This window comes from Rutilus rutilus (assembly GCF_951802725.1).
Source record: "Rutilus rutilus genome assembly, chromosome: 7".
In the NCBI taxonomy this organism is placed as follows: domain Eukaryota; kingdom Metazoa; phylum Chordata; class Actinopteri; order Cypriniformes; family Leuciscidae; genus Rutilus; species Rutilus rutilus.
In genome coordinates, this window is record NC_140221.1 from 2,323,096 (window position 1) to 2,336,706 (window position 13,611).

At 37.2% G+C, this 13,611-nt stretch overlaps 1 protein-coding gene across 1 annotated transcript in view; it reads left to right on the forward strand.

The window, feature by feature from the left end:
- Positions 1–13,611, forward strand: part of astn2 (astrotactin 2) — a 435,007-nt gene that overhangs the window by 185,487 nt on the left and 235,909 nt on the right. Inside the window, exon 4 of the mRNA XM_084413644.1 lies at positions 387–536. Within this exon, the coding sequence (XP_084269770.1) occupies positions 387–536 (150 nt within the window). The remainder of the gene's footprint in view (positions 1–386; positions 537–13,611) is intronic.

Consider the following 13,611-nt stretch of genomic DNA (forward strand, 5'->3'; position numbering starts at 1 on the left):
ATGACCTGCACTTTTTCAGATTCCACTTCTTTTTAGCCTTCTTTCCAAAATGCATCAAAGCGTGCCTGTTCATGAGGAGAGCAACGAGGTGATGTGGAGAGATAAGACAGTGGACAGGAAAGGAGAGTGTGTTAAAGACAGGATAAATGAAGTTCTGGAGATTGTGCATAACTCATATGTCCTCATTCTCTTTTAAGGACAAACCGTTTACTGAGTAAATCATCTCTCGCCCTTTACATTCATTTATCTTCTCTTTTTTTTTTATACACAGGAATAGATAACCATGACTACAGCATTTTCAGCATGTAGTAAATCATGCGCTGCCCTCTAACGCCTTTCAGCAGAGGTGTGTGTCTCACAGGCTTGTGTGTGTGTGTTTGTTTCAGCAATGGACCCCGATCAAGAGAGCGTAGAGGCACTGATGCAGAGATTTAAAGAGAGTTTCCGGACCAACACCACTATGGAGATAACACACTTCCAGAACGTTACACACAGCTCCTCCACTGGCCGGAAGAGAGGACAAACTCACACCAGAGGTTTGCAATGCACTGACCCAATGACACACACAAACCAAAGCTGTTCTTGCGGTTGCTCATGACCTAATAGATTTCTCGCATGTGTTTCATTGACGTATCGCTGTTAGATCTGTTCCCAAACCTAGTCTATTAGGAAGGGAAGGATGAGGTTGCCCATTAAGCATCAAAGTTTGATGATAAGAAATAATCAATAGCTGTGGGAATGAATCCTAAAACCTGATCCAAACCTGAAGTCCAAAATATATATATATACACATTATAAAGGCTTTAAGTTTTAAGCTTGACCATCTTTAAATTATATATTTATATATATATAAAAAAAAAAAATCCTGGGTTGTTTCAACCCATGTTTGGGTCAAATATGGACAAACCCAACTGCTGCATTAAACATTTAATAAAATAATTTTAACCAATGGTTTGTTTTGTCCATTTTTAACCCAAACATGGGTTGAAACAACCCAGCATTTTTTAGAGTGTACATTATATATAGTTTTTCTAAACGGTTCCATTCCAAACAAACATTTCCTGACGATTATTCCATATGCCGGGCTGTACAGGGTTATTTTTCTGAATCGACACTGTCCAGCAGTGAATGTTTCAGAGAGAGCAGTGTGTGCTGTGAATGTGAATGAGGAAACACACACGGAAACACAGGTGAGACGGCCTCCATCACACTGACACTGGCTCATTACCCTTGCAGATTTCACAACAGTCTGCAAATCAGCCTCAATGAGTCAAACTAGTGGAAATGGACAAACTAATTACCAAGTAAACCACATGTTAAAACCAAAATTAGCTTGATCTGTGAATGAACTGTCTGAACGGACCTCCGCCTCTCTGTCCATCGACCGTCATGACACCCGTATTGATGAGTATCTGGTGACTTAAGGTCAGACAAGTAGAAAACAAAACATGCTTTTTAACTTGATTTTGTTTTAATAAATAGCATTGTAATGTAAACTATGGTCACACTTTAGTTTAGGGTCCAATTCTCATATCTATTAATGATGTCTTGTGCCTCAATAAACTCCTAATTTCTGATTATTAATAGTTAGTAAGGTCACTGTTAAGTTTGGATATTCGATAAGATTTAAGGGATGTAGAATATGGTCATGCAGAATAAGGCATTAATATGTGCTTTATATGTACTAATAAATAACCAATATCCTATTAATATACATGCTAATAAGCAACTATAGTTAATTGAGAGAATTGGACCCTAAACCAAACAAATATTATAGTATTGATAGTATAATGTAAATGGTGTTAAAAGATCATAATACAAATACAAAGTAGTTAATATGAATTGTTGTTGTCACGAAACTGCTCCAAGACACGGACGTGAGATCCAAATTCAGCTTTATTTTAAGGCGTAATCCAGAATCATAATCAAACACAAGCAGAGGGTCAAGCACAGGAAGGCAGTCCAAACAAACAAACAAATAAACAAACAAACAAACAAAACAGGCAGGGGTCAGAGGCAAAAGAGTAATCCAGGGAACAGGGCAATACATCCAAAAACCAAGAGACACGAAACTAGGGAGAATGCTGGGAATTGCAGTGTGACACTAAAACAAAACTTCACAGTGAGTGAATGAGTAAACATTGCATAAATAGGCTGAGACTAACAGGGTGATGAGACACAGTTGAATGCAATCAGTGATGATGAGTCCGGGCAGTGAATTATGGGAAATGTAGTTTGTGAGTGAAACATGATAGTCTGGTGTGGAGTGGCCTCTGGTGGCTCTCAAGGGCACTCCAGCTGGTGACTGTTACAGTTGTTGATAGACTTGTGAAAAAAATAAGTACACTTTGCCATTCGTTAAAAAAGAGTAGTACCACTTATTACAGAGATAAAGGAATATAGTGTTAACTGAATATAATGTTTTTGGACACTTAAAAAAAATAATAAAAAAAAATAAAGGAAAATGTATTAGTTTGCATTTGTGGTAAATTAAATCAACCGAGCTGTAGAGTGTGTTTGACCCACTTAAGTAGGACTTAAATACATCTGTGTATATAATTGTGTAATTAAGTATATGATTATGACCATGATGTCCAAAAACTTGTCATTTCACAATTTTCCATTTCCGTTAAGTATGCTCAGTTCCATTAACACCGTGTAAACATCAAATTAAAACATAAATATGCATTGAACTAAAAAAAACAAACAAACACGGAAGAGACTTCACCTCATCATTTCATAAATTCACAACACGCCACACACAATCAGGTGAGAGCTTAAAAACATCCCTTCCCATTAGCCTCAGCGCTCAGCCACAATTTACCGACGCCGGTCTCCACCCTGGAATTAAACCCGAGCGAACGCGTAGTCTGCCGGGTCGGAGCGCTAACATAGAGAAGCGTGAAGGGAATCCACATTAGCCTTGATTTGTAAACTCCTTATCGCACCGGCTCACTTTCTTGGGCTCTTTGAAATTAAATCTTTCCAGGACCTTTAATTATTGCCCACAAAAAATATTGCCTTTAGCACGAAACTTTTTTTTTTTTTTTCTGCATCCACTGAGGATAACAAACAAGCTAATGGGACAAACTCTGGCGCAGAGCTGGATTCTCAAATTCAAAGAGCTGGAACTCAATTACACCGAGAGGACGTGAGAATCCATCGTGGCGCTACGAGTAGATTAGGCCTTTCCAGAAATAAAAAGGAACCAAATGAATCAAATGCACAGTCAAATATTACAGTCAGTATGATACAGTAATTCCTCTGTGCCTGACGCTGCATTTTGTGTCGAGAAATTCATTTTTTCTCTCATGTCTGGTGATTTTGCTTTCTAACACAATTCCCACCGCACATTTGCATGGATTTACACGTGGGGTTGGTCTCTTAAGTAGATTAAGACTCAGAAAGGTTGAGGAGGGGGGGGGGGGGGGGGGGGGGGGGGGGCTGCTTATGCCAGTTTCATGGTCAGAGATGCCAGCCTGGAACACACTTGATTGGTTTAGAAGTTCTTGAGGATTGTGCAAAATGGTTTAAAAGAATATTTTAACGTTCTCATGCTCATTTTGTTCCAAAAAAATATATAAAAGAGCATCATAAAATACAATTAAAGCAGGTCATATGAAACATGTGCTGACAGATTTTGAAAGTGAAAGTGACTAATTGCATGTTAACTGCAAGTCAATTGCAATAAAAAAAGAATATATGAAGAGTTCAGATGCAAAAGCCTCTATGTGCCATCTGAAATTTTCTTCTAGAATGCTAATTTTTATCAAGCTCATATATTTAAGTTCAGTAATTTCACTTAAATAGCAATGAAAATTACCTATTAATTGTCATTTAAGTGAAATTACGGAACTTAAAGGGATACTCCACTTTTTTCGGAAATAAGCTCATTTTACATCTCCCCCAGAGTTAAACAGTTGAGTTTTACCGTTTTAGAATCCATTCAGCCGAACTCCGGGTCTGACGGTACCACTTTTAGCATAGCTTAGCACAGATCATTGATTCTGATGAGTCCAGTAGCATTTCTTTCAAAATGACCAAAGAGTTTCAATATTTTTCCTATTTAAAACTTGACTCTTCTGTAGTTAAACCGTGTACTAAGATCGACGGAAAATGAAAAGTTGCGATTTTCTAAGCCTATATGGCTAGGAACTACTCTCATTCCAGCGTAATAATCAAGGAACTGTGCGGCTGTACCATGGGTGCAGCAGGCGTAGTGATATGACGCAGCGCCTGAAAATAGGTCTAATAGGTTAGACAAACTTAGTCCCGGTCACGTTGGAAGAAGTTACCGAGCTGGGGACTATTTTCAGGCGCTGCGTCATATCATTACGCCTGCTGCACCCATGGTACAGCCGCACAGTTCCTTGATTATTACGCCGGAATGAGAGTAGTTCCTTGTCATATAGGCTTAGAAAATCGCAACTTTTCATTTTCCGTCGATCTTAGTACACGGTTTAACTACAGAAGAGTCAAGTTTTAAATAGGAAAAATATTGAAACTCTTTGGTCATTTTGAAAGAAATGCTACTGGACTCATCAGAATCAATGATCTGTGCTAAGCTATGCTAAAAGTGGTACCGTCAGACCCGGAGTTCGGCTGAATGGATTCTAAAACGGTAAAACTCAACTGTTTAACTCTGGGGGAGATGTAAAATGAGCTTATTTCCGAAAAAAGTGGAGTATCCCTTTAAATATACAAGCTTGATAAAAATGATCATTCTGGAAGAAAATTTCAGATGGCTCATAGAGGCTTTTGCATCTGAACTCTATATGTATATATATATATATATATATATATATATAGTTTACATTTATAATAAATGCAATTTGAACTTTAGAATGTTTTTTGACCCACTTAAGTAGGACTTAAGCACGTCTTTATGTAATTTCATATTTACTTAATTACTTGAAGTTTACGGCTGAATGTACTGACAAGCATTTATGGTACATTGAAATATACTTTCATTTAATTTGTTTTGGAACTTGTATGTCCAATTTTAAAACTTGTTTGTCATATTGTAGACAATAAATCAAAATAAGTAGCCTTTTATTTCATATTATATCATCTGCAAGCACAGATACAGATGCCATTTCCACACACAAAGCTATTTTGTGTGTTTAAATGTTTTTTTTTTATTTGGTATTTCAGCAGAAGATCATTTGTAACTACACTTTTTTTTATGCAAACAAATAAAACTGACAAGCTCACACAAAGCTATTTTAGTATAACACACACGTTTTATGGACAACTGGTGCTTAGTTTTGGAATGACGGGAGGGTGAGAAAATAATTTCAGAATCAACGTCTTGCATGAACTATACCATACAATGTAGGAAAGAGACTCTTGCACGAGTTCAATAAGCTTGATTAAGCTCAGCGTGAGGTTTCTATTTGTGTGCCCTCAGAGTCAATCAATTACCATTGTGGATCTTTAACGCCATTCAGTCAGAATAATTTCCCCAAACATGACAAGACAGTGAGAGAGTTCTCGGCTGGTGTCAGTGTGGTAAGTGTGTGTTAGCAGGCGCAGATATGAAGTGTCTCTCTGACAGTGATTAGCTATGCTAACGTGACCCGTGAGTCTGCAGGGAAGAACACCATCTGTGTCCAAGCCGAGAGGTCTGACACGAGCACTCATACTCCTGACACTAATTATTCACAGCCGCTGTCACAGCCTGAAGAGAGGAATCATGCGATAGTTGGATGTTATTTGGATAGTTGGTCTCCTCAACATTTGATGGAATATTAGATTGAGCTAACTTGGATGAATGTTTCTCTTCATTTCCGTAAGTCGTGCTCTTTTTTCATGTGGAAATCCGTCTATAAAGGGATATTTCACTTCAGTCTGTCATCATTCACTCACCCTCTTGTTGTTCCAAACCTGTATGCGTTTCTTTCTTCTGTTGAACATAAAAGAAGATATTTTAAAGAATGTTGGCAATCAAACAGTCCTTTGACTTCCATAGCAGGGAAAAAAAAATAGGTAACACTTTATTTTGATTGTCATTTTAGAACATTCTGTTAAACTGTAAGTAACTTTGCAACTACATGTCAACTAACTCTCATTAGAGTATTATTAGACTGTCTGCTTAATATCTCCTTAACGCTACGTCGTTCTTAAGTTACACCTTATACTGTACCTTATCGTTAATACGTGTTTCCCGAAACGTTCTTAGTTAAGTACACCTTCTGTAAGTCATACGTTCCTGAGGTTGGTCTGGACCACTCTTAGCTTCACCTTATCACTGTTGCAGGTCTATACGAATATAATCCTGAAGTTTTAATACACCCAGACAGTGTTCAATAAGGCTAATTCAAGTGTGTTCATGCAAAGAATAAAATTGTCATTACACTGATTGTTGTTAGAATTTTAATTATATTATTATATATATTATATTATTAATTTAATTAAAGAACGCTTTTAAAGGCCAGTGAAAGCATAGGCTACTGTCAGTTAAGTCCTATTCGGACGCTAATATTGTTTCTCATGGGCTCGTACGGTATTTTAAACATTTACAGGGGTAAGCCGGTGATTTTAGCGCCGTCCGAATCCATAATATCAGTGTTTTTTCTCACCCAACCCGCGTAAAAATCCCTGGCCAAATTAGTACCTACTGTTTTTTGACAAACAGGTCGTGTGGGGATTTTATTGCCGTCTGAATCCACAAGTTTACAAGAAGAGATTCAAAATCCACTGTTTAAATCCTTTTTGATCACTGCCGAGCACCGTACGTAAGATGTACACTTTTATTACCGAAATGCTGGAAAGTATTTCCAAGAACAATATTTCATCGCAGCTCCACCTCAGCGAACAATAATGGGAAAGAGAAGAAAGCACATAAAAAATTGAAATGGTTATTATGGCAGCAATATATGATACAATTTAAAAATATGTAGACTAGGCTATTATAGGCTATTATAGTTTGGATTATTTTTTTATAATATCCCATGAGTCCTAATACATGCAATTTCAACTATTTCTGAAGTGCTTCTTTTATAAAGAACACCACTTTCTCACATAAACAGCCCCTGCACGAGAGAATAATTGATTCTCGAGCCGTCGATATCAACCAATTCAGCAGCATCGCCACGGACAGCACCGGGTGACGTCGCACGTAAGAAGGAATATCTTAAGCGGCTTCCTAAGGTATAGTTCGGGGAACACGCCTAGTAATGGTATACCTTCAGTTAAGTTATACCTTAAGAGTCTTCGTAGCGCGCTAAGAGACAACGTTATCGGGAAACCCAGCCTTGGTCCTTTAACAGACCCTACGAGTCTACTAATACTCTACTAATACTCTACTGAGAGTTAGTAGACATGTAGGTGCAATGTTACTTATAGACAACAGAGTGTGTTAAAGAAACCATCAAAATAAAGTTAAAAGCAAATACTACACTATGGAAGTCAAAGGCTACCATCAACTGTCTGGTTAGCAACATTCTTCAAAATATCTTCTTTTCGGTTCAACACAACAAAGAAACTCATACATATTTGATGACAGTAAGTGATGACATAATTGTCATTTATAAGTGAACTCTCCCTTTAATGAGTCCATCTGTGTTCTGACGCAGTTTAAAGAGGGTGTTGATGAAGCACGATCCCCGTGTTCCCTGTGTCTGTCTGGGACTCTTATTTTGAAGATCTGTGTGTCCACATTTGTTGCATTGTTCACTTCATGTTTCCCTGCTGATGCTCCCTTGTTAGTTACAATAGCTACTCCTTTGCCTCCCTGAATGCCTAAACACTACAATTACCTTCCATTTCTGTATTTCTTCTTTCTTTCTTTTTTGTTCACTACTGCAAGCTTGTGTAAGCTGCACTGTCCTCGAGTAATTCTCATCCAACCCTAATCAAACACACTGCTGGGAATTAGGAAGTAATCCTGAAGATCTTGATTTGATTGTTCAGGTATGTTTGATTGGGGTTGGAGGAAGGAGGACACTGGTGTTAACTGTGTGAGACGGATGTGTATGGCCGTGCCTCGGCTTTAAGATGCCATTAAATGAAGTTTAATTTTTCAAAGATCAGGAGACAGCAAGTGAACATAACATTGATTTTGGACGTGCCTAACTCGCATGCATCCTCCGAAGACAGCATTGATAAGCTTTCGGGCACAGAAGAATGTGTGTCTTCCCCTGCAAAAAAGAAGTATAGCCTAAGTCAAGTTTATTTTGGTTACACTTTATTTCGATAGTCCACTTTAGACATTCTACTAACTATAAGTAGATTTGCAACTACAAGTCAACTTATTCTCCAAACCCGAACCCTAACCATAACCTAGCAATCTACTGACAGTCTACTAATACTCTAATGAGAGTTAGTTAACATGTAGTTGCAAAGTTACCTAGTAAAAGTTAGTTAGTAGAATGTCTAAAGTGGATTATCGAAATACATTGTAACCTTTACTTTAAGTAAACTCATGTAATGTTCAAGTACATTTTCCAATTATACTTTAAGTATACTAAAATCAATGTAGTAGTAATATTTAACTAAATTTGCTATTTCAATCATTAAAAATAATAATTAAGTGTACTTTTAAAGAGTAACAGTAGTAAGCGTTCAATACACAGTTCAGTTTTCCTTTTTCTTCTTCTTCTTATTATGTACAAGTGAACTGTTAACTTACTATTTACTTCTAGCCAACTCATTTATAAAATTTATAAACTTGTAAGTTTGAAATTAACTGATAGTTGAGTATCATTTCTGCACTTTAAGTTTACTATAGGTTACTACTTAGGTTTTTCTTTTCTTTTTACTTTAACTGTGTTACTTGATGTGAACTTCTATGTACAATACATATTATTAGATTTATGCCAATGATTTATGCATTACATAAAGAGACTGGCTCCTTTTGCTATTTTACTTGCTACTATAAACTTAACCACGTAAGTTTATAAGATTGAATGTAGAATATATGCTGCAGTATCAAAAGAGAAAACACGACTACAAGCCAAATGTACTTAAGTTTACTTGTCTTAAGTATATCTAAATCAAAAGATTAAGTGCAAGGCAAATATATGTTATAGCCTACTTGTCAGTATAAGCCAAGTCTCCTCGCTGTAAGTATCTTTATCTTTAAGTACAAAAAAAGTAAGCAAAGTATAGTTGTATTTAGTTTAAAACAAGTGTACTATTTGACTACTTTAGAAGGATATGCCCGCAGTATATAAACAGCACGGCTGCTCACTCGGCTTTAGATCTGAGCTTATATCTACATGTAATATAGATGAAAGGCTGGTGCAATTCAGTGCCGCTGTAAAGGGACAAATTACATATATTTCACACAGGCATATTTTTTTTTTTCTGCTGCCAGTAAATAGATTCTGCGAAAAATAGGCCCACAATCAAATATGAATTGAACAGATCTATGTTGTTGACAAAGCACTAGGTTTATGAATGCATTTAATAAGTGACTTGTGCTGTATGCGAGCAACACATGACCGCAGTGATATTTCATCTTGACGGATGCTGCTGCTGCTTTATAGGCTTTGTGTGGTTATACTCCCTTTCTAGTCGAAATTACAACTTCACAGCCTATACTCACGCTCTCAGATTTCCGTACTTGTAGATTTTAAGACGTGTGTTTTTGCACAAAATTTCGCTCTGTTACTGTTTTGATCATCGTTCTGAATCCGATCTGGGTGTGCTCTTTAAATGCGCTTCGTGCTTTTTTCATGAAACTTACCCACATTCAAGTGTTGATAAAAGAGAGTGAATAAAACGTTTAAAGCAGAGAGGCTGTTCTTTCTTTTGATTATATTGCATGTTCAGATTGATTTTCATTCTAACAAAATATTCAGGGGGTCATGAAGGTTTTGTGAAAATGATCAAAAATGCTGGCGCTGGCGCAGACTGGCTTGGCAAAAACGCTGGCGGGGAAAGCGTTAATATGCATGGCTATAGTGATTCTTGGCTCATGAAACACCATTAATAAAAGAACGAGTAATATTCAGCTGTGTAGTCGGCATATACTTGACTCTGAAAACCAGCTGCAGTTCAGAGATTAAATTGGTTGTAGTTTTTCGCTCTTGTGCTTCACTTTGATGCTTTTCTTTTTTTTTTCACCAAGTCATTGACTGGGCTCTGCTCATCTGCATATACCTCTGCTAACATCTCAGTCTTTCTCTCTCCTCTCTTACACCGTCTGGTTTGATCTGTTCAGACGTCTCTCTCAGGCCCTCTTACATGAGATCTCTTCAGTGTTCGTTTGAGTTGTTTGAAGCTTAAACGTGAACGTTTGGAGCGTATACGTGAGTTTTAGAGACCGTGAGAGGAGAGGTGATGATGATGTGTGAAGGTTTCTCGGGCACATTTCAATCTTTTTGTTTTTTATGACGATAGAGTGTGATTACAGCTCCGAGCGCCGACAGGCTGTGTCTGTACATATGATCGCGAGCTCTCGGATGATTTACAGCTGTTGAGGGTTTTGTTTTTAGCCCTGAAGGAGATGAGCGAGATAGAGTTACTGAAAAAACCTCAGTCACACTTTTTAAAAACATGTTTCTATTTACAGTACATTCTCAGGTTCAGAAGTCTGAGGGCCCGTCCACACGGAGACGCGTTTCGCTGTATACGTATACATTTTTTATCGTATTGGCGTTTCGTCCACACGGATCCGGCGTTTTGGGAGACTGAAACCGCTATTTTTTGAAACCGGGTCCCAAAGTGGATAAATCTGAAAACGACACCCTTGCGGTTTCGTGTGTACAGCCAATCCGTATATTTTGTGAAACGATGATGTCATCACATCACGTGTCGTCTGTGTCACGAGTAACAGCAACAACAATAATGGCGGACTTATATGATTGTATTCGTGCTGCAGAAGCTACTAAGCCTACTAGCTTTATTACAGCAAAATCTATTGCTTCTCTGCAACTGTGGTGAGCAAAAAGCGATAATCTGTCTTCTTCTTCTTGGTCCGTATACAGCGCGCAAGGTTATGCGCATGCTCAAAGTCTTCTTCTCCGTGTATAGTGTATCTCTGTGGCAGAATTACAGCGCCCCATACTGGTCTGGCATATATACTACACCGTTTTCAGTCGGTTTCAGTGGTTTCGTGTGTACGCAGATATTTCTTGAGACAACGCCGTGTTTACGGAATTTTTTTTTAGAACGAGGAAAAAAAATATCGGATCGGGAACGCACCGGCTTCGTGTGGACGTGGCCTGAGACATCTAGTGAAAATGCATGTGTTTTGAAGTTTATTGGAACGTTATTGACAGCAGCATTGGAGCTACAGTACATAAAAAAAAAAAAAAAAAACTCATAATCATGTTTGAGATGATCCAAAGAGCATCTTGAGCTTCAACAGAAGAAGAAAACCTGACAGATGTCTGTACAAAGAGTCACAGAACAAATCATTGGGTTAAAATGATTCAACTGTGGCTCTGTGCTGTCAAGCAATCATTCATTTTTCTTCCTCTGTGTATAGAAATTGTAAAAGTAGTTATATAATTTTACAGTTTTTTCAAAATCCTAAAATTTGTATAAGCCATTTGACATTATCCACAGAGGCCGTGCACAATTTGATGTGTAAAATCATAGACTCGCTTGAAACAATTTATTTTTTCAGAAGAACATCAAAAACATAAGAACTATTTACACGTGATCAAGCTTCATGCATTTATGCATTTTTCTTCGTCCTGTTCTTCATCAATCCAGAAAAGCAGCAGAAAGGATTATTTGAGCAGCGCCCTCTACTGTACAGGTGTGAATTAGCATTTCCTTCAGCCCGAGGCTTATTCATTTCACTTTTGGTGTGAAAGGGCCTTAACATTTGCCAAAAAAAAAAAAAAAAACCTACGCAAAAGTAACATAACATATAAAAAGTAACTAACCCTAGTAAAAAAATTTTAATAAATAAATACTAAAATACATTTATTTCATACTAAGTATACTTCAAACAATTAACATATTTATTGACATATCACTTAAGACTTACTGAGATAAAACTATAATTATACTTTATTTGGAGTATTTATTCATTGGACAATGCACATTTATTAATCTTAAGCCTATTATTATTATATTATTTTTAATATGGACTGTATGATATCTGTATAATATCAGTCTTTAAATGCAAGATATTTAAAGTGAACCTAAAGTATGCATGCAATAGTTCCACTTTAGCACGATTAAATATCTTTAGTTGAACTTCAGCACTATTTCTGAATAACTAAAGTACATTAAGTACATTAGACATTTATAATGTTACAAAATATTTTTATTTCAGATAAATCATGTTCTTTTGAACTTACTATTCATCAAAGAATCAAAAAAAAAAAAAAAAAAAAAAAAAGTAAAACAGTATTAGTTTTTATTGTATTTTAGGTCAAATAAATGCAGCCTTTAAATGCCTGAGCAGAGACAGAATTTTTCTTAAAGATTTATTTTTGACTTTTTTTTTTTTAATCTCTATTATGATAGGACAATAGCTCGACTGGAAACAAAGTTGGAGAGATAGAGGGGAACGGGGTCGGGAAAGGTCATTTTCATTAATCAGTAGAATGGTGCACCATTAGTCACCCGTGGTTGGCCTGGCCTGTGCGTCACTCAGAAAACAACAGGCCAATCAGAAGAGAGGCTCATGAATATTAATTAGACAGGCCAAAATCGACCTGTTCTTTGCGGAGCTCCTGAGAAAGGAGCTACAAAAATATATTAGGATGGTTTTTGGTACTTATACTGCAAATATATATTCTTAAGGACATCAACACCTAAAATAAAACTCCAGAAAGGTGTACAATATGGGACCTTTTACTAGTGTTAACAAAAAGGCCCTTATTGTAAAGTGTTCCCATTTATTTTTACTTTTATTTCAGTGAAAGCATACAAAGTACTGTCATTGTATGCAAATGTGGCTACTGTATGTGTGTTTGTTTGCACACACACACTGCACAGAGTGCATATGCATGCACAAATAGCCAAGAGCAATGACTCTGAGTGCTCAGCAGGTTTATAATGAGAGTGTCACTCTGGCCCCAGTGGTTCTCACTGCGACCCGCTGGAATTAACACAACCAGTTTAAAAGACATCTAAATAAACCAAAATATTAACTCGACTAAATTACCTGGAAGAAGGAAAAAAAAAGAAACTGCGTAATACTTTAACACGCTTACTAATGGTGTTTGCAAACTGTCACGAACTGCTCTGAGACACGAAGGTTGAGGATCCAAATGCAGTATTTAATGAACACGTTAATCCAAAGACATAATCCAAAGTACAAGCAAGGTCAAACACAGACAGGCAGTCCATACAAACAAACACAACAAGGCAGGGAACACAGGCAAAAGAGCAATCCACGGAACAGGCAAGAAATCCAAAACCCAAGAGACATGAAACCAGGGAGACCGCTTTGGAATTGCAGTGTAACACTAAACAAGACTTTGCAGATAATGAATGAGAAAACCAGGCGTATATGGGTGAGCTAAACAAGATAATGAGACACAGGTGAATGTGATCATGGATGAAGAGTCCGGGCAGGGAGTTATGGGGAATGTAGTTTGTGAGGGAATAATCATATTCTGATGTGGAGTGCCCTCTGGTGGCTCTCAAGGGCACTCCAGCTGGTGACCGTTACTCAAACTCAAGCATTAATATTTCTAT